This window comes from Pollicipes pollicipes, unplaced genomic scaffold (genome assembly GCF_011947565.3).
Source record: "Pollicipes pollicipes isolate AB1234 unplaced genomic scaffold, Ppol_2.1 Scaffold_6686;HRSCAF=7923_pilon_pilon_pilon, whole genome shotgun sequence".
Classification (NCBI taxonomy): domain Eukaryota; kingdom Metazoa; phylum Arthropoda; class Thecostraca; order Pollicipedomorpha; family Pollicipedidae; genus Pollicipes; species Pollicipes pollicipes.
The window spans coordinates 43361184-43382166 of record NW_023596921.1 but is presented as its reverse complement, the minus strand read 5'-3'; the positions used below and the strand labels follow the sequence as shown (position 1 = coordinate 43382166).

General features: G+C 51.6%; 1 protein-coding gene across 2 annotated transcripts; it reads right to left on the bottom strand.

Moving 5' to 3' along the window:
• Positions 1-301: 301 nt before the first annotated feature.
• LOC119108574 (LYR motif-containing protein 5A) lies at positions 302-9332 on the bottom strand. Of its 2 annotated transcripts, XM_037232165.1 has the most exons (3): positions 9207-9332; positions 8536-8592; positions 302-1341 (listed from the first exon to the last, which is right to left on the bottom strand). In XM_037232165.1, exons 2-3 carry the CDS (start codon positions 8578-8580, stop codon positions 1111-1113), a joined length of 276 nt encoding a protein of 91 aa, XP_037088060.1. In that variant the 5' UTR covers positions 8581-8592; positions 9207-9332; the 3' UTR covers positions 302-1110. The 2 variants fall into 2 exon arrangements, with proteins under 2 accessions (XP_037088060.1, XP_037088059.1); XM_037232164.1 differs by lacking the exons at positions 8536-8592; positions 9207-9332 and adding an exon at positions 2441-2643.
• Positions 9333-20983: the final 11651 nt, after the last annotated feature.

Here is a 20983-nt window from a genome sequence, read left to right as displayed (position 1 = left end):
CAAGATGTGGACGAAGGACTGACACTGGATGAAATGCCTCCGCAGCTGAATCCCCGAGGCCAGGTTGAAGCGCGGACTACCCCAAGCTGCTTTGTGTTCCGGCCACGCGATTCACTAAAATGCCCCCACTGCGGGATGTTTTTTTTTCTATAAAAAACGAAGCATCACTATCTGGACACTGTCCGGCTGATCGACGCTGTAAGTGGAGCCTTACTGAGGCCATCACTGAGGTGAGAGTGCTCTGCCCATCTGGCCAGAATACGCAGCGCTACAACGCGACGTGTGTTTAGCGAGTAGGATGTTTTTAAGCTTACGCATCAAAATATGTTTATTTACCAACACACGCATGTACATTTTGTGCGCACTCACGTTAAGAGGACTGTGTCCAATGCCACGTGCGAACGCACCGCATCCCTGAGCCATATGTGAGTTGCCATTGCCAAACACGCACCACGTCACAGACAGATATAAAGCAGTACATATGATCGGGGCTCAATGGTCGATGACAATACATGGCTTCGAACGCTTAAATGGGCATCAAAACAGTCCACAGATCGCTTGGCAAGTAGACGGCAGTTGCACAAACTGAACCTCTACAATCTGGCGGTCAACCGGTTCTGCACCTCAGCCGCCCCCCTCAGTCATGCGCCACCTCCCAGTCCTCACAGCGCTAAGTACAAACGGGTCGGAGCGCGCGCCGCCGAGTGGCCCCAGTTGCTCCAGTGAGGCCCCGCGGCGGCGGCGGCTCCAGTCACCCCGGCGTTCCACGCCGCGGCTCGCCAGCCGTGCCAGCATCGCTGTGGCGGCGCCGGGACTCAGCCGACTCGAACTACAACTCGCGCGAGTCGAGTCACGAAGCACCGGCATGGCTTCCTCTAACACGCGAGTCGCAGCCCCTGAGGACGCGCTGCGACGGCGCGTTCCAGGGCCGGCGGAAGCCAAGGCCGAGACCGGTCTCCGTGCTTGCCTCGGCGCCGAGGCAAGCACCGAGTATCGGGAGCCCGAGGCGGCGGCCCGGCCCCGCGGCTCTGCGGCTCTCCACGGACGCGGACTCGCCTCTGGGGGCCCGAGCGAGGCTCGAGCGGAGAGGCGACGCGCCCGCCGCCGCCTCTACATGGAGGAGCGCTGCTTGCGGGGATCCTCCCGAAAGCGCTTGTTGACGACGCGGTACTGACGCATCATGTAGAGCGTCTCCAGCTCCCTGGCGATGTTGTCACACTTGCCGAGCAGCTCCTGGATCTGCTGCGGGTCCGTCACGCCCTTGTTCTTGTCGAACGCCATCCGCAACTTGTCGCGGAAGTAGTCGTAACCCTTCGGGTAGTTCTTGCCCAGGTACAGCAGCTGCGGAAGAAATGGGTGAAGTCTGAGTAGTTATAGCTCAAATACGTGACGGGTCGGCACCCAAAAACGCAACAGCGGCAGCAGTCAGGGCCCACAGTCCAAGTATGGCAGCAAACGCAAGACAACTGCGAGGAATAGCTTTTGCCCAGGTACAGCAGCTGAGGAAAAGACACTTTCGGCGCGAGTAGTGCACAATTACGGTCCTATACAACTTCAGCCACTGCGGAAACGAGGATGCGAACAGCGACTGCTTCTTCTTAGAACAGTCTCCTAGGTCCATTTTAAACGAGAAACATTGTCTTGTATCTCGCTGTGGCGCGCTCGTCACCTACTAGTTGCTAATGAACTGTCACCGTCCACGGGAGGAGGCCATTATTTCCATCATTTCATGCTACGTGCAGCGTTGGCGCATCCGGCTTCCCGCACCCTATATCCACGTGCTTATTAACGCACAGTTGACGCTGATTACACAGCTGATCCGTAACAGCGTCATTTTTTCACGAGCTAACAGCTTTCCTTCGGTGCTTAAAGAACAAAGCCGGTACCGTTAAGGAATTACACCGAGAAATCGCGTGGTGGGCATATCGTATGGGGCGTGCTTCATGTGCGCGTGCATACACGAAGGCGCTGCGTGCTATCCGGGTTGGATCTGCATTCATCTTTCCGCCAGCAGTTGTTTCCTTCAACCGTGGCCATTCTAAAACGTTTTGGACTTCGCACGGGCCCCGTGGGAGGTGGCTGCGGCACAGTGGCATTCATTTCGGAAGCGTTTTTGTCCATGCGTCAAGGCCATCGACAGGTGTCGACGAGACACTATTTCAGTTGCTCAGGATTTGTTGGAGTTGGACATTCACTACAAAAACCAGAATGCTCCGTTGCTAAGATAATAATAACGCACAAACTTAGGACCGACGCCTTGAAGCAAACAACGAATGGCAACAAAATGGCAAACCTTATAAGCACCACAAGGAAATAAGTCGAGGCGTCGTCCCAGCCCACGTTTTCATGATCGTGAACACAACAGTGCACAAGGTTTGACATTTTGGTCCACATCCGCCGCACGCTTAAACCTAACCAGAGATGGCGCACATTTGCTTACCGTTCCGACGAAGATCTTAAGTCTTACCGCACGAGCCAAACCTAACTTCTCGGCCGCCTTCATTTAAGCGGAGCCCTCGGAATGGGCCAGCTCATCACTGAAGGCATCGGATGGCAGACGACTCAGCCGCGAGTATACACATGAAAACAGGGACCCAGCGGCGCTAGCTCAATGGTGAGAGGGTACAGGCTCTCTTGCTCAAATGTTTACCCCCTCCGCAGACCACCAGATCACACCCGCGCGATCGCTCCAACAGACCCGCGGCGCCAAACCCGTCACAAGCTGGCTTGCCACAGTGTTCCACAAACCCCACCGCGCACTTGTCCTCCACGAGACAGCGGAGGACGAAAGGGCGCAGCTCCGCCAGCCCCGCCCCTCCCCTTCACAGTTCAGCCCGGTATGCGCTGGCGCGTGACCAGCTCCCAGAGTCGTTGACCCCCACTCCGTCCGCCAGTCAACACCCGCACTGTCGAGGTACACCGCTCATACCATGGCTCCGCGGTCTTCCGGGAGACGTGCAAGGTCCTCCTAACTTTGGGAAGTAACACAATGCCATGGCACGAAACGTTTCTCAAGAGCCTCGGTGTCCTCACCCCGAACCAAGATCGGCAGCGGAGCTTCTGGCCCGGGTGCACTCTGCGTGAAAGCTCAGGTGGGTCAGGAGTCCCACGTCCGGGACGGCCGCTGATATGGCTACGAGACAAGAATGTCTCGACAAAACAGACGCGACCACATATATGTACAGCGCAGATTAATTGGGATCCTTGAACATCCACAGCTGTCGATGCACCAGCTATACCGTCAGCACAATAGCAGAACGGAACGGGACGGGGCGGTGAACCTTGTTACCACCGCCGGTTTCAGTAGAACGCAGACGCGACTCCTACAGGGTATCCACCGCCTGTCTGAATCCAACCCTCCGTTGTGGAGCGATCGGGCAGATTGTGAGCGCAGCTGGTTCAAACCGGTTATAACCGCACCAAGCTGGAAAGTCAAGCTCGGCGACACTGAACGCTGGAATATACACAAACGTAACCAGAGATGAGTTTTGTAACCATGTTTTGACAAGCTCCTCACAGCTATGGCAGTGAACACGATACATGTCAGCAGTTTTTTTAGTGATGTTCGTGATGCCTCTTAATACGTGTACCCGGTTTGACTCAATATTCCAGTCCAGGATCCACGCGGTTCATTCTTTGCGATCAAGTATGCGCTGCATGGCCAAGGAGTCTCTGATGCCAGGAGCGGGAACTACTAGAATCATATTTCTAACCGAAACGTGGTCTTGCCAGTCCAGCGCGTGCCGAAATCTGCATGGGGCCAGATATCAAATTGTCTCCGAAATCCTACGAATTTGGACTACATTCCTGCGACATCGCTCTATATCTAATAAAATATCTTGGGGGAAGGGACGGGGCATGATTTCCTTTGCCCCACTCTCATCACGGTCCCTGCTGAAGGTAACATTTCAAGGCTCCAGTTTCATGCAGCTAAGCCTCAACTTGAAACTTTTATCACGCTGTGTGAGCACATAGGCCGGTAGCAGACCTATTCCACAAACATTCCGGTTTTACGCATTGACGAACCGAATGAACCTGTTAAACCTGGTAGTTTGCCACCCAAATGTTTATAAGATATATCAGCTGTGAAGCCTGCTACTGTCAACCGCTGTAAAGTCGTGGCCCCGCTAAATAAATCAGCTGCAGCACAAGTCCAAAGGGGAAAGTTGTGTCGAGTCTATCTTGGTGTCATTCTGACGAACCATCGCGACTTTTTTCGTTTCAAACCTGCGATCAGTTAGGATACAAGAAACGCCATAACACGCACGCCGTTCCTGCTGCACCTCATGAATTTCAAAGCTCCCTGTGAAAACATTGTCACCTACAGTTCAAATATCCAAGCGTCTTCGGAACTGAGGACGTGCAATGCGCTGTCGGATATTACCGGGTCTCCAAAACCGCCTCACATATGTTTCACGCCGGCTAGAGTGGATGCCATTGCAGAAAGACGCGTCAAATGCAAAGCGATTCATGACCGCGAAATTGGCATTATTCCGATCACACTGATTTTGGTAGGGGAAATTCTCAACCGCACTTGACAATAACGGAGCGGGGCCAAGCTCTCCAATCGTTCCCCCCCGCAAATACACGAGTGACACGGCACATACCACAGTCATGCTTGGGCCTCGCACACACGATGACACTACGCATTCGTTCATTCGCGACGATTGATGAAATCCAAAACGGGCCGGCGTCTGCGTTTGGGTATGCGACTAGGAAATCATGGATACGACTTGCCCTAAAAACAAAAGAAAGTTTCATAATATCAACACAGATGGTCTGCTGTAACTTGCAGCAAGGATTATGTGGCATTATTTGAAACCTTTCATGTATCGACGATCAACTTTGCCGTCAGAATTAATGTTGAAGGCTAGGCCGCAAGCAACGTGCAACTATCTGTTCCGCGGTAATTTCTCTGGTTGGGAGAATATTACATCAGAATCGGTATGCAACATATCAGATGTCAACGAACGACATTCACCTAAAATGTTGCTCTGAACATACTAGTTCCTTAACAGACGATTTCTCTAAAGATACTGGCGGCTGGGCGGATTCACATGTACATTTGCATTAACATCCACAATGATTAACCGTGCCGCCGCCACCATGAAACACACCCGACAGGGTCATTCAGGTCAAGGTCGGCGAGGGCCAAAGTCATCCAACGGTGTCAAGACACGGCGAGAAGGTACCACAGCTCAGCAAAATCAAATATGCCCGAAGACAAAAATTCCGCATCGTGTGACAGCAGCGTTGATAAACCTCTCAGTACTAACAACGTTAAATCACAAAACCGATTTGAAACAACACATGTTGTGAACACAACACCACAAAGAAATGCTTTCGAGACAAGCAACGCCAAGGTACGGAACGAACGTGGACAGCGAAGAGGTGGGAGAACGTTCCCCAGATCGCAAGCGGTCGGATAAAACGCGCATGACTCAAAAATTCCTCCAGCGCACCACCATCGTTAAAATAGCAGCAAGGGCTGGCCGTGGACCTTCAATCCTCCTGGCCGGCAGCCAAGCCGCGGCCCCTCCCTCCTGCCGTCATGGAGTAGGCGCCCGCCAAACTCCCGACCACGCCCCCCCCCCCCCCCCCCGCCGCGCAGCAGCACCCGCGGCCTCTGTTCCTACCGCCTCGCACGGGTTTCCCAGACAACCTTGACGCGTGGCGAAGGTCACGCTGCCGGCATCGCATGGCCGCCGCCCACGGCAGACGGAAGCAGAGGGAAGGCTGGGGTCCGACGCAGACACGGAAGCGGCTAGTATACCACTGCAAGGTTAGAATGATGGATACCGGTGATGCAGTGGCTGGCGTCTGAGGTAACCAAAGGTTTGCAGGGGCTCGATTCCCCGCAGTGCTCGCCCTTCATGCGACGGCGCAAGACAGGCCACGCCCAACAGCCCTCCAGCAACTGAGTGCACCGTAAAGCCCCATGGCAACATCACCACTTCATTCACGTGGCGATGAATGTGGCAGCATGACACATTACTTTGGTATTGGCTGGCAACCGGGCCACCTGACCGCCTACCGTGCTTTTAAGCAGTACCGCGGCGTCTTCCTGACCCCAGCAGTGGACACCGAATCGTATGAAACAATTCGCGGCGGGGGCCTTCAGGGAAAATATGTTTATTTGCATATTCCGGCGAAGCCGCATTTCCAGTCCTACTGGTGATGTTCGTACCTACAAACGATGCTTTGTTTAGGGCCCAAAAGCGTGGCGCCGTGGCGTAAGTTGGGCACGGCGTTTGCAAAGCGGGACGTAAGTCAAATAGGCCGTGCCCATGCGGCGATTGAAAGTCACTCAAAACCATTTCAATATGTTCAATTTGGTGCTCAAAAAACAAACCATAAAAGGAAACAAAGCACTTATGAAGACAAACATTAAGAATTTCATGGGCGGGCTTGTTACCACTTGCATTTAAAGTCATTCTGGTTTACAGGTGGCAGGACTTGAACACAGCTGTATGAGCAATGTAACCGCAGGCGAACCAAACCTATAACTGCCCACTTCATTACCACCTAATGATTAATGCAGTCCAGATCCGGCGTGAGGTGGCTCTTCCACCATACGTATCAGAACATAGGGATCACAACAGTGATTACAATGTACCTCGTAGCCGCCACCAGACTGTGTGTTGTGTCATGATTAAGCTTCACATTCGGTGGGCCACGCCAGGCCCTGTCCACCAATTTGCCAATGCGTAATGAAAAACTTGAGCCATGAACAAACCGTGAATTGCAACAGGAAATGGGCACAATTAGAAGAACTGATGCATCGAACAACATAACAATACAGTGCACCAAGTTACCAGCGTACGTCTGTTCGTTTATATGAGCGCATTTCTTTAGTCAGAATCACGGCACGGACGGCTGCACGGATGAAGGCGAAGTTCGCACGCGCGACGGGCTGACCCTCTGTAACGATCACCGACAAAAGTCCAAACCGACAGCAATCTCGCCCACAGCGCGCGAGGCACCAGTTGGCATTTAGCCAAGCCAAGCGACGCCTTTCGCGATGTGGGAGAAACCCGATTTGCGAAGGTCGAGTCGTCGAAAACTCACCGCAACGTCCGAGCAACAGTGACTTTAGCATTTAGTTCGCCGTACAGAGCAACCGCAAAGTCCGCATGACGATGCGGGCTTGGCGATCGGGGGTCTCACGGTGCTCCCAACTGCCCCCCCCCCCCCCCCCCCACGCCGGCAAACCTGCTCGCTGTTGGGTGACACGTGGATAGGTTGCAATAATTCACACGGGCGGGACGGGGGCACCGCCCATCCACCTTTGTGACGAGTTAGCATCGACCCTACGATAATGAACGGATATTACTTTAATAAGGCTGGCACAATCATTCTTGGGAGCGTTCCCACACTCCTGACTGGATGCATGGTCAGAACACAGCCGGCATAGTCTGTAAACGCCATCCCAGATCCAGCTGGTTCTAGTTACCAACATCGCATGTAAGTGCCAGCATAACAGTCTTACGCAGTGGCGACATTCCACGCCACCCACCTCGGCCTTCACTCTATGAACTAAAACCAGAGTATATAAACATCTGCTTCAGTTACGTTCACAGTGAATAGACATGAGCCGGAGCCTTACGAGTCACCAGCGCTATCCAGTAGCTCTCCACAGCAGTCGGATTCGGAGTGTTCACGCGCCACTCCGCGGCCGGCGGCCCCCCCCCCCCGCCCCCCCAACCCCCCCCCCCCCCGTCGCGGCCGACGGTACGACAGCCTGACATTGACCTTGGCGACTGGCTGGTGGACGCGGGACGTGTGCCAAGGTCACCACCGATCGGTACCTGCCGGCTGACGGGCCATGGGCAGGCTGTCTAGCTGTCTAGACCGACAGGTGCCGGGCCCTTCACGCAGTCTGGAGCGGCAGCTTTTCAGAGGTCAGTCACAGACACGAGACGACCTAAAAAGGGATCGTATCACCCTCCACGCACGGTTCCAGGTAAAAGCGTTTCTGATGCGATTTTCGGGGACGGAAGATCCTTGATTCGTTTGATAACGGGACCTGCGCTTAGCCAATGGAAGACCACCCAAAAGAAATTTGCTTCACTTACCGCCACTCCTAGTCGTCGTTTTCATGTGCGGCTGTTTCGTACTTTAGGGAGCAGCTACCGGGGTTCGCGTCATGCTGCTCTAACTGGTTAGCTGATGACCTCTCATGGATAGGTCATGTAAAGGGCCAGCTCACGTGCAGCGATCAGGAACTACAAAGGCGTCGCATGCTGTGACGTGGATCAATAGGGCGCGTCCTTGGCAGCACCCTAGTGGCGCAACGGCATAGCGACACGGATCCCCACATGCCCGGAGTCCGCCGAGGCAGGGTTCGCGAGCTAGCGAGACCAGCTCGGAGAGGCTATCTGAAGCCAAACACGCAACCAAACGAGTCGTGTCGCAACCCGCATGGCGGGCGCCATGATTCACACGCGTCAGAGCCGTCCGGCGGCCCTGCGACGCGGACCCGAGCCCTTCATCCAAATCATTCTTTCGCAGAGGGGCGTCAAAGCCCGAACTCACGTTCTTGTAGGCCTGCATGACCTTTCCTCTGGAAGCGTTCGCCATCGCGCCTGGCTTCTGTAACCAGTGATCACCGAATTAAGGGGAATCGGACCACTCCAAGGCCGCCAGATTCACGGAAAACGAGACATAGCACAGCGATCACCCGCTTGTCAGTGGAAAACGAGTTCGACGTCGAGAACATGAACACAATTGCTAGCCTGGGCTTCAGGTCTTCGGGGCGTATAACAGCGTCGCAGCAAGAGGGCGGGAAAATCCCTGATTTAAATAGCCCATCTCCCTGGTTATGTTAAGCACATCACGTCAATGTTTAATATTACGAAGAGCGCGTGGGCCACGGTCATCCACTTTTCGAAGGTCGCCATGGGTCATGAAGTGGGCCAGGCCCCAGCCATGTCTCAGGCGCCCCACATCTTGCTCTTTAGCCTTTGTTTCTTTCTGTTATCATTGGACATCGGCCATGACAACGGCCGGAAAAAACAAGGATAAGTTGCCTTATTTTGACGCAGATCAAGGTTCGAGTGCATTTTCGCACAAAACACACATTCTTTTCATTCTGCGTTCATGACAGATCAGAAGACGGGAGCGAAAGCACGCTGTTACCAGACAATGGCGGACCAAATCCATGCACACATAAGTATTAACACCCGACAACATCAGCTGATCCTTACCTGAGCTAGCCGCGCCCACGCCGTCCGCGGGCAGCCGCGAGCCGCCTCCTCGCCGCCCTACCGCTCAGCAGTCCCAGTGGCGCGCCGCCGCCGCCCGCCGCCCGCCACGCCGGCGCCACTACCGACACAACAGCCCGGCGGCGACGGTCTGAGCGGCCGGCCCGACTGACGACATTCGACCTTATCGACTGGGCGACCGCCATTGGCTGGCGCGCAGACGAGCCCCTACTGCGTCCTTGCCCGCGCACGGGCCTCGCGCCGACACCGACGCCTCGGATGTTACATCATGCGCGTGCAAATAGGGCATAGTGTCGACGATTCCCTTTCGGGGACCGAATCGTCTTCTCAACTGAGGAACCTCCCAACCCTCCAGGAAGGGGGGGGGGGGGATTGTTCAGGGACTTGAGCTTAGCACCTGAAGTTCAACTGTCGTTTGCAGGCGCCTAGCTGCGAGAGATTTTACCGCGAGGCCGCGAGCGCGCCGTCCGCCCGGTCGCCTAGCTCGACTCGTCTGGAATGTGAGCCTGCAACATTGTGGGCCGTACACTCCCACTAGAGTCTGGTAGCACGAGCACGGTTTGCCGACTCATTTTACAGTCGTATTGATCCCCAACTAGGCTCAGGGAGGTTCACGAGCCATTCGCTGCCCCAATGCGAGCCCCGAAAATACGCGCTTGGAATGCTGTGGAACGAATGCGGGGCGTTAAGTATCCTTCCAACAGTGGGCCCTGGACGGAGGCGGCTTGTACTGAGTTATGAAACAGAGGTAAACTACTTTGACTTCATTGGTTTAAGGTGTTTGGGGCCGTTTGGACCATTTGCGCGTGGAAAGTTATTTCAACTTAAGTGTGATTATGAAAGCTGCCGATGTACATAACGAAATGGATGTTCCCTAATGGACATTCACAGTACTTCAGACAGACCAGAAATGCGAAGAAATTTGAAAAGGATTGTGAGTCAATGTGAACGGTGATCACCAACGGCGGCACTTAAAGATAATTTTTTGTTGTTCCAAAGAGAATCGACTTTATACGATTTCGTTCCCGCCGGAGCTGTTCCACTAACACATATGTTTAAATGCATGCAGATGATTGCACGGCTAGCAGTGGGTACGAATGCGCTGCAAATATAAATGGCAATGGGCGAACACCGTGTGGCCAATTCTTAGTCCGGATTACACCTTCTCCAAGTGATATTGAAGATGTACTGATGACCAAGGTGCAATGTTGGGTGTAATGCCACGGAGCTGGGTCCTGGTGGTGTAAGTCCATTTTTGAAGCCAAAAACGTTTTATCATTGTGCGGAAAGAAGACTTCACAAATGTGCCTTTAACGGGGATTTCTGTGATGTGAGGCGCTGCCAGACCTTCTTTTGCTACTCGGCCAGCTTGCTCAATTTCCGTGATGCCTCCATGGCGTGAAACCCACAACAATATGATGTCCATGTCCTGTGGTTGTGCGTGCAGATATGATACTGTTTGATGACGTTGACAAGGTATTGGTGAGTAAAATCAGGGTCGACAGTGATAAATGACTGTAGCTGCCTTCAACTTTGAACAGACCACTACTGTTATCGCATGAATATTCTGTTGTTGAATGTGTTGTGGCGCACGAATGAAAGCATACCTTCTTGCCTAGTAAGCTGAGGTACCGTCCCATGACCGACAATATTTCGGGTAACGTCTGTTCTAAATTACTGAACAATCGTCGCGGTTGTCAGCTTTAAACATTGACATAAAAAAGGACAGGTTGGATCATCAGCAATGGTGCAGCTGAACGTCTGTTAAAAAGAAGCCGCTGTGACGGAGCGTCTGGGACTGCCAAACAGAAAAAGCTTTCCATGAGGTTAACTACCATGGTAACACTAGCATATTCACTAAACAGGAAAACAAAACTTACCGTGACGTCAGCTGCCATGGCGGCACTAGTAAAGCCAGTGGTGAGGAGGGCTGGGGCAGAACACGATCAAAAGTGTTGTGAGAGACTGTAATGCGAGATGGCATGGTGAGGCATTACCGGTATTCCACCAGCCCAATGTTGTGAATGCGAGTTCTATATACATATATATATATATTTATATATATATATATATATATATATATATATTCATGTCGTAGATATCCTAACATTTGCTCATATACACATTAGCAAATTTTGTGTAAGTTTGATGTTGGACCTTTGTAGCGCATCTCAAAGTGTATCCCATGCGTCGGAGACCTAAGAGCAAAACATGGGCGTCCACGTGAAGCACCGAAATCTGTGAAGTGCGCAGTCCTCCCTGTGAAATCCGCAGGAGCGCGTTTTGAACAGTATATAGAGGCTGAAGAACGTGCTCACTTCCCCTGGATTTTCTACGGGGCAATATGTAATAATGGGGAGGTCCACCTACCACCTAGAACTGATACTAACTGGCAACCAAAGACGACCAAGACCCCGAGAAACAAGTACACCGTTGCTTTCAATGGCAATAATCGAGAGAGCTCCAAAATCACTAAAACTGCTGAGTAGAACAAGACCGCCCAGAACTTTCAAAGCCCACAAGCGGAAGGGGGCTACCGTGACAATCAGAGCGGTTGTGAGGCGCTTAGATAGCTTCGCAGATGATCAAAGGATAACAGATAGCCAGCTAACTCCTAATCGTAGGGCCGATATAAGCAGTTGAAAAAATAGCGCCGCGCCGACACACCACCCGGTGACCAATCGTCTGTCCACCTCGCGCGGCCCATTAACCATCTGCACATAAGCGTCCCGCGCAAATGCAAAGACGGGGCTGATGCGTTAATTTCGAAGCTTCATTATAATAACATCACCGCGAAGAAAAACCGTCTGCCAGCTGGCTCACTCTGCACGGCGCCTTTCAGCTGCGCACCATCTATCGGCAGATCATTAAACCACCATGTCAACACTAGATGGCCGTCGGCGTCAAACTGGGGAAAGTTTTAACCGCCACTGCAGCACCGACAGTTGCAGGGGTAGAACGATGCATTGCCTCCTTTCATTCGTTTTTGGTCTCCCTCTCCGCCCACCTAATAGTGGCGAACTCCAAAAACTCGTGCCATCCGACTCTTGTTTGCTTCTTCTGATCTGCGTCTATTTACCAAACTAGAAGTATCTACAAGCAAACAGGTCAGTGCTCTTAGGGTTTAGGGTCATTTATCCGTTCTTAAATCCATTGGCCTTTATTGATGCGTTGATCTAACAACGTTGGGTGCTTAGCTTGTGACCTTTGCCTGAATTTAAGCCCGGGATGCTCGGATTGAATGCGATGTAAATAGAACCGTTTGCATTGCAAGTAGCACTGTACCTGGCTTCGTTGACTCCACAATGGAGGGGGGGGGGGGAGGGGGATACGTAATGGACTCGAAAATACACAGATTCTGAGCCACATCATGGCATTTGTGTAAAATTCGTTTGCACCCACCACATAAGTGATTATGAAACTGATATACCAGCTTCAAGCACAATATATAAATGCTATTTAACTTCATCAGCAGCTGCTAGAGGGACCAGTACCTTCTCACACTCTCTGAACTATTGCTTTGATGTCCAAAATCTCCCATCTCCTACCCCAGGTCTACCACCTGCCACAGTTCACTGCGTTTTTTTTTTTACTTGTACGCCATAGTCTACTCACGTCTAAAAACAAAGCTTCAAGCTTCTAGCCTCGAGAACATGTCAGACACTTAATGAAATATCTTGCAGCTGATACTATTTCCGTGCATGCGACCGCATGTGCGATGTGTATCTGTACCCGTCTCGTCACCTTGCATCCCACATGCTGCAATCTCTGTCTCTCTGCTGAAGACCGCAGAAGCCACCTTCACGCAGCCTACGTCATCACTGTTCTTGGTCGCAGCGCAGGCGGATAGCTAGCCGAATATAACACACCGTTGGCTGCACCGGGAAGTCGTGCTGAGGTGCCCTATTAGCTATCCCCGATCGCGCTGAGGTGCCCTGCTAGCTATCCCCGTTGGTGCTGAGGTGGCCTGTTAGCCCCTCCCCCGCGGAATCATGCTGAGGTGCCCTGTTGGCCCCTTTTCCTCGGAGTCGTGCTCAGATGACCTGCTAGCCCCTTCCCCGCGGAGTCGTGCTGAGATGACCTGTTAGCTATCCCCGTTGGTGCTGAGGTGGCCTGTTAGCCCCTTTCCCGCGGAGTCGTGCTGAGATGACCTGTTAGCTATCCCCAATCGTGCTGAGGTACCCTGTTAGCTATCCCCGTTGGTGCTGAGATGACCTGCTCGCCCCTCCCTCGCGGATCTGTCCTGAGATGACCTGTTAGGCCCATCCCGCCCGGAGTCGTCCTGAGATGACCTGTAAGCCCCTTCCCCGCGGAGTCGTGCTGAGGTGACCTGTTAGCTCCTTCCCCGCGGAGTCGTGCTGAGATGACCTGTTAGCCCCTCCCTCGCGGACTTGTTCTGAGACAACCTGTTAGTTCCTCCCCGATCATAGGACTGACATTCTGAGATTCGGCATGTGGCTGATGTTGACTGACTAGCCATCGACAACGTTAAGTACCGGGGCGCTATCTGCGCGAGTGCGGTATCATAACCACTAGCTCGCTTGCAGTATAGGTGGCGCTAGAGTGGCTCAAGTATAGGGTGAGGCTATTAGAGGCTATTGAGGTTATTAGAGGCTCCCAGCTGATTGGATCACCGCAGCTCCATCGCAGCGGCAAATTGCCAACACAAACGGCGCTGAGCGTTTGTCACGAGGACTGCAGCGTAAGCAAAGCCGCTTTGGGCAATAGCCCAGAGTTAAGAGAGAGGGCGTTAGGCGCCGCCAAGGCTGGGATATGAAGGCTGTATGTTGTTCGCTTGCACAGAGCGCTGAGGCTGCTGCATGACAAAGCAAAAAACACAAAAAAGTTGCAGTGTGCAAGGCAGTGCAATGGAAGCTAGCAGCTGGCAGATGCGTCGCTGGGTTCTCGAGGACATGATCACCCGAGGCCTTGTGCGCCCGCGGGTTGGCGGCAGTGTCTGTACCATCATTTCGATGCTTTAGCCCCCTGGTTAGTAAGACCGCTCTCCCCCAAGAGTATCAGTCACCCCAGACCGTTGGTCGAACCTTCCAGGTGGGCGATCCTGATGCAGCTCCTAGTACCTGGTGCACTGTGATAAAGAACAGACTGCAGTCTGGAGGTGCACCATCTCCAGCCACGGCATTACTGGTACGATGACGAAGGGAAAACCAGGCTCTTAAATCAGATTGATTGAATATTCCGCAAGGTCAACTTTGTTCTTAGGGTCTCCGCTAAGCATTGACTATTTGCATCGACCAAGGCCCCACCACACCAGCAGAGCCACTCCATCTCCAACGGATAATTTTGCCGACAGATGTAATCACGCGCTGTTACGAGACGGCTGACTCGCTCTCAGCCTGGTTACCAGGACCAGCTACCAGCTGGCAATCAGAGACCGAAATCACACGTAATATGCACAAGTCCATGTACTACAGATCTGTCTGACGCTTTGCTTCCTGATCAGCAGGGATTCCAAATGCGGGGTTCTCCAATTTCTCCAGTGGCGTTTCATTTGCCGCCGACTTTTCGTAACGAATGCCGACTCGCAACGCATGGGTTTCACAGGATTCGTAACCTACTGAGTTCACTTTGCTGCTGGCTTCTATTGAGTGCTAGCGTTGCTCTCACTCATTCTTCGGACAAAATCTAAAGCCGGGCAACGAAACGATGCCGGCAGTGGCGGTTTAGTTAGAACCGCCACTGGCGGTTTAGTTAGAACCGCCACACAAAACGCATTCGAGAGGGGTGGGGGTGCCGGAGACACATGACTCTATATCAATTTTTACATGCACTAATAACGATGCGAAGATTTTTGACAGCTAGCAAGTTGGATGAACCACTTAACAAAAACATAATATAGATAAATAGGTAGATAGAATACATGTGACGGTACTGTGCATCACGTAAACAATTTCATGTCCCTGCGGCACCTTGAGTAGGGTTATAGCAAACATTTTGAGCTGTGCCTTTATTGGGGAATCACATACGCCCCTGAATAGCACACGCCAAACTTTCCAGTTCTTTTTCGGTTCACTGTCCCAACTATGTAAGCCCGTAAAGATAGAGGCGGGTATTGTCGTATCAGTAACGGATGCAAACAAATTCAAAGAGGGTCAAATGAAATATTCCATATCAAACGAATCGCGCAACGCAGATAGTAGCGTTCGCATGTCTGCCCCACATCGCCGCACTTGCAGCCGCTCCGGGAGACGCCCCGGGTCAGTGACGATACCGTTACGCCAGGCAGGCGGACGAAAGACATGCGTGTTTATCGATAGGATACGTTAGGATCAGAGGCGTCACTATGCATACTTTCGGTGGGGTGCTGAGATTCCGCAATAGTGACTCAAGTCCCCTCAGTACTCTTTTGAGCCTCCTCAGCACTCTTCTGAGCCCCCCCCCCCCCCCCAATACTCTTCTGAGCCCCCTCAATGCCCTTCTGAACCCTCTCAATACTTCTCTGAGACCCCGCCCCCCTCCATCCCCCTCCAATAGGTATGAACAAAAAGGGAACACTGGACCAACGAAATGCAGAAAATGCACCTAAACCGCTAGTGCACTAGGTGCCTAAACACTTCACTGTTACCATCATGCTCACTTTGGGCTGAACAGTATTGTAAAGTTGGCCAATGTTCCTAACATGCCAGCTGTCCCGTACGCTAGACCAGTCTGCACAGGCTGGTAGTTTTCCACCAGACAATACGGATGAAGCGGGGCCAGACGTGACTGCCATGTGTGACAGCCTTTCAGTGTTCAGGATAACATTTCTCCTACATTTTTCTCAGCACATTTTTTTTTCTCGGCACATTTTTCTCAGCGATTGCAGACGCATCTGTTGCACAATCGTGACTGCGGTGACATTTCGCAGTCAGCTCAATGGCAAAAACGATCGGTGACATTGCAAGTCAGCAATCCCTCATCCGCGAAAAAGTGACTACAAAAGGTGCTCCAGACGGCCTCCGGGCGGTGCAGCATGCACGACTGCTGAGCCTGCTGCAGGTGATCAGCTGTCCTGTCGACCTTGTCGACTGTGAGGTGTCCCATCTCAAGCCTGAAAGCGGTCCTGAGCCCTCGAAGGAGCGCTGACCCATCCACGTGGACGCGTTCCTTCGGGCTACCCAGCAGCATCACGTCCAGAAGGACGTGTCGGACGAGGGCGAAGCCACTCCATGACGGTCTTACGTTGATGTGCATTCTAATGAAATGCTCCTCCAAGCACTCCAGTGAAGCTCGTGCTGTGTGCCTCTGTCCTGCTGGAGTTACTCATCTGGAGCTCATCTGGAGCTCTTCCCGGGCAATCCCGTGAACTTGCGCCAGAACCGCCCAGGAGGACATCAGAGTGGAAGTGGGAGCGCTCTGAGGTGGTGCTGACAACACGCTCATTCTCATCCACAAAACGTCTTCGGCGGAGTCAGGATCTAACGAATGTGAGATCACTGGTGAATGCCAGGGCTCGTGATCACGTGTTGTCATCGAATGTTCTTCCGAATCCTCCACAGTTTTAATTGTGTAAGAAATGCGCTTGCCAGTAGTGATAACAGCAGCTGTGACTGAGCTGGTTGTTGAGTACAACGTGGGTTAACTTTTATCTCGTTCACTCGTTTAAACTGTAGTTTCACATAGAGACAACCTCAGTAATAAGTAATAGCCTGAGGAATAAGACTATTAATACCGTCTCGTCTATGTGAATAATGCTCCTCGCAAATGAAATCAGCAACTTACGTTATATAGACAATCTGTTTGTATCATATGTCCCTCTTAGCAAACCTGATGTTGTTGTATTGTTAGACCAAGATTTTGCGACACAACCGGGAGGCCTCACTCAGTGTTCTGGATATCCGTTCGCATGGAAAGAAGGGATATTTCAGCAACATTGCACTTACAAGATAAGATGGGGTGGGGGAGGGGCATAAGATGCATACACCGGTCTGTGTATTAGTGATGTGACTGCTTTCTTAGCAGCCTTGATGCATGCCAGACTGGGATGTATTGTGGTGGAGCGGAGCATTTCTGAGGTAAGCACCCTTGATAAGCACTACGCGAACCCAGATACCACCATCCATCCATCCACCCACCAGATTCCACAGACTCCACCATACAATCACACAATACCCAGTTGACGGCATAATTCTCAGGAGAAAGCTTAACATGTCGCATTGCCTGGCACGATCCACCCTGCTCCCTGCTGTCACCTGGCCGTCAGCACGTCCGCTGTCATCGGCCACAGGCTGCCCCAACCACAAGCAAATCGCAAATGTCTGGAGCGACTAGGACGCACCTTGCTTTGTGGGTGGGTGAAGCAGATGGTAGGCGCTGTAACAAACTAAGATATTGGGATGGGCTCCAGTATACTTTGGGACGACGTTGTTTAGAGTGCAGCTCGGCGGTAGGCCTTCTACCTGGCTGTACCATAACCATTGTGTCGAGGGACATAATAATCACGTTTTGTGCGGTGTGCTCCAGAGCAAAAAATGTTGGGTGGTGTTAATTTTTTTCCGAAGAAACCTGATCACGAGCGCAGGCTCCAAACGACAGTTTTTTATCGTGATGCATGCTGATAACGTTATTCATACGATATTATTGATAACGTTATTCAACCTCAACCTCCTCGTATGCTGAAGGTTGATTTTTTTCAACATGAAAACTCCGAACTCATTACGGTGAAATATCAAGAGGTCAGAGGCTTACTTATGCAACTTCTAACACGTGTCAAAGCGCTGATTGCGTTGGTTTCCCAAACGGTCACTGGTGACCATACTGCCAGCAGTCTTTACCTATTGCGTCATTCCATTAATCTACACGTCCGTTTAGAAGGTCGTGCGGCTCAGTTCCATTTTTATATCCTAGTTGTTTACACAAATTTTGTAATAGTCTCTCGTCCGTACCCGTCAAGTCACGTCATTCTACATAACAACGTCTCTTGTGCTTCTCTCCACCATTGATGAATGCCAAAAACTTTCTTTCTTGACCACAGCACGTTAATCTACAAACAAGTTTGAGTTACCCCACCTCCTAAGCTTTTTATAAAAATGCAGCCTCAGCCTGAAAGTAACACCCTAGCCCCAAAATCATTTTGGGATCGGCCAACTGCTTTTTGCTCTTGATTTTGATTTTGGGGACCTAAACTAAAGGGACCGAAATTCGAGGAGAAATCAGAACTTTGGGGTAGATAAAGTCACTTTTATCGGCTCAGCACCCTAACTGATTTCAGAAGGTGACACCCCTGGTTAGGGGAATAACAACTACAGCTCTTCTTCGCATTTGTTTACCTTCTGCCACCTCTGTGGCCTGATGCATCTGCCTCTGCAACATTTGATCGCTGCTGGGATATCAAGGCCCCTTTTTCAACAAAAAGCTGCCTAAAATCGCTGGGATTGCAGTTTGAGTCCTCGTTTTCAACACCTCTCCATGGCCTCACCCGTTGCCTCTTTTTGTCCATTACTGCATGATATTCGTGGAAATATCATCCGACACATGGGTGGCAATCGGCCTACACCCACCCTGTTAGCACAACTCTACTGATTTCAGTATCGAAACCAAAATCAGTCAAGTGTTACTCTATCCCCCTTGCGTATGCTCTTATTACCACGCTACAATCAAATTTTATGAAAAGACATGCTAAACAGCTCTAAACAGAAAACATCGCCCACAACGTGTAGTTTTAAAACACATAACTTTGTCGTGAACTAACACTCTGCAAGGTAGCCTTGGAGCGTCTTCCAGATAGTGAAGGTTTCAAAATTTAGATGCCATGTACCGAATCGGTAGACATCAAAAGTCTCCAGATTCCAACGCTCTAGCTGGAACGATGAGGCGATGAGGCAGGAAAAAGTTAGCGGCGGGGGGGGGGGGGGTGATCAGCTCAACATGAAAGAACAGTTACAGTAGCCTGCTTCCTCCTTTGTTTAACAGTGGTCGTGAGCGTGTTACTGCTTGCGGCACACCGAAGCCTCACATCATGCACAGTCCGGTAGTCAGTGGGCTGCCGAACCATATGGTCCATCATCTCAGGCATGTTTAAAAACTGTAATCCTCCATTGTTATTTGTTCTACATGGGATTTTCTCAACGCTCTGAGATGCGAGCTGCGAGCTAAAATATGTTAACCACATCATCACGCACTGCAAGATCACTGCATTCAAACCTTGTCGAAACCAGCCTGAGCTCACTGAGTTTTGTAATGTGTCAAGCGATGGACTGATAAGAACTCCGCAAATCTAAACCCACATAACGGCAAGCCGGTGAATGGGCATCTAGATTTCCTGTACAACAGTGCCTCCTGAAGAATTAGCGTATAAAGATGAACACGATGACGTTGGACAGCTTCAAAATGTGCTGTCCAACACAGCGGACGAGCGGACACATCTGCTCGCACGATAGCTTCTCGACCGGCCAGTTCAAGTTAGCTTCTTCTGCGTCCGGCCGGCGGCGCGTGGCTCTGCCCCACTCCCTCCATCAGCTTTGAACACGTACTTCCATTCAGCTGAGACCGGACGGGTCCCGAATACTTCCCACGTCTCCATGCGACTCGGTATCCGTCTTCTGGGCAGGAGTGGCGGAGGAGGATTGCGGATCCTGACAGGGGTGGGGCATTTGGTGTGGAATAAATTTACTGCCGGGGATGTGTGTGCTCTTCTGTTCCTACAGAAGTGGCCCAGACATTCTCATTATGTCGCACAAGGGTTAGATCTTGAATCGCAAGAATTGTGTGTTTGGCACCCAGGTTTTAAGCTAAATGTATGTTTTTGCTGATAAAGTTTGTGGTTTTGGATAGAGTTTTCAGCCAAAGCTTAAAGTTCATTGGTTGTTTTAATCCTTCAAAGCAATCCCAAAGACATTCTTCCAACACATGCTTCAAAGACATGCTTCGGTCAACATACAGGGACTATTCAAACTAAAATGCATACCTCGATGAGCACTTAACATTTCTCCTTCACTTTCGCTAGGTACCTTGCATTTTAAGGAACTGGGCCAACGTGTCAGTTGTTTTCTAGAATGATTAATTATCTGCCCTTGCAAAATTGTGTTCCAGTCAAACTTGTAGTATGTTACGGCACTTCTGAGCGCATGAAGCCCGGTTTTAACTCACTACACCAACCGAGCGGCACCAGCACCACCGTTTGGGTACATTGGGAGCAGACTGCCGCCAGCCACTGGCTGTCCGTCTCTGGCGCACCTTCTCCATCGGAGAGCACCACAGCCCTGCCTTTCTGGTCAGCCAAGTCCCTGATAAACCGCCAAAAGCGCCAGATTAAAGCCTTCCCAAAAACCAGATTTACTCCTGCTTGCAAGGCTATTCATGCTTCAGTTGAGAAATCGTGTAGTTCGCCAACAAATGACCCGCATAACCCCTGTAACACCGTTTAGGAAGCTCTGGATGTTGTCGACACAAACAAGGCACAGTCGTGATCGTACCCTGCCGTAAAACGACGCTGTGCGGCCTCACGCCCCACGCCGCTGCGATCCGGGACATGACCGTACCCCTCATGGGGTACGCCGTTTTATGCCGTGCAGCCGCCTCCCGATCCTTGGATTGTTTCGTCTGTGTCCACACCAGCGTGGCAGTGGAGCGGACCCTCGGAGGTGGAGAGCTCGGTAAGAGAGCATCACTGTGGAAGCGGTAGGTGCAGACTCAAGTCTTGCACCTTGAGTTAGCGTAGTGTCGTCACCTTGCCTGACACTTGCGGACCTGCTGAAGATGGAGAGGAGGGGACAAATTCCAAAGCGTGACTACCGTACGATTTGGTTGAAATATGCCCC

Excerpts from the sequence above, each read along its gene's own strand:
- LOC119108574 (XM_037232164.1), bottom strand. The coding sequence starts at position 2,503 with ATGAAGGCGGCCGAGAAGTTAGGTTTGGCTCGTGCGGTAAGACTTAAG. Across the intron at positions 1,342-2,440 it reads TTAAGATCTTCGTCGGAACG|CTGCTGTACCTGGGCAAGAA; the intron begins GTAAGCAAATGT and ends TTTCTTCCGCAG.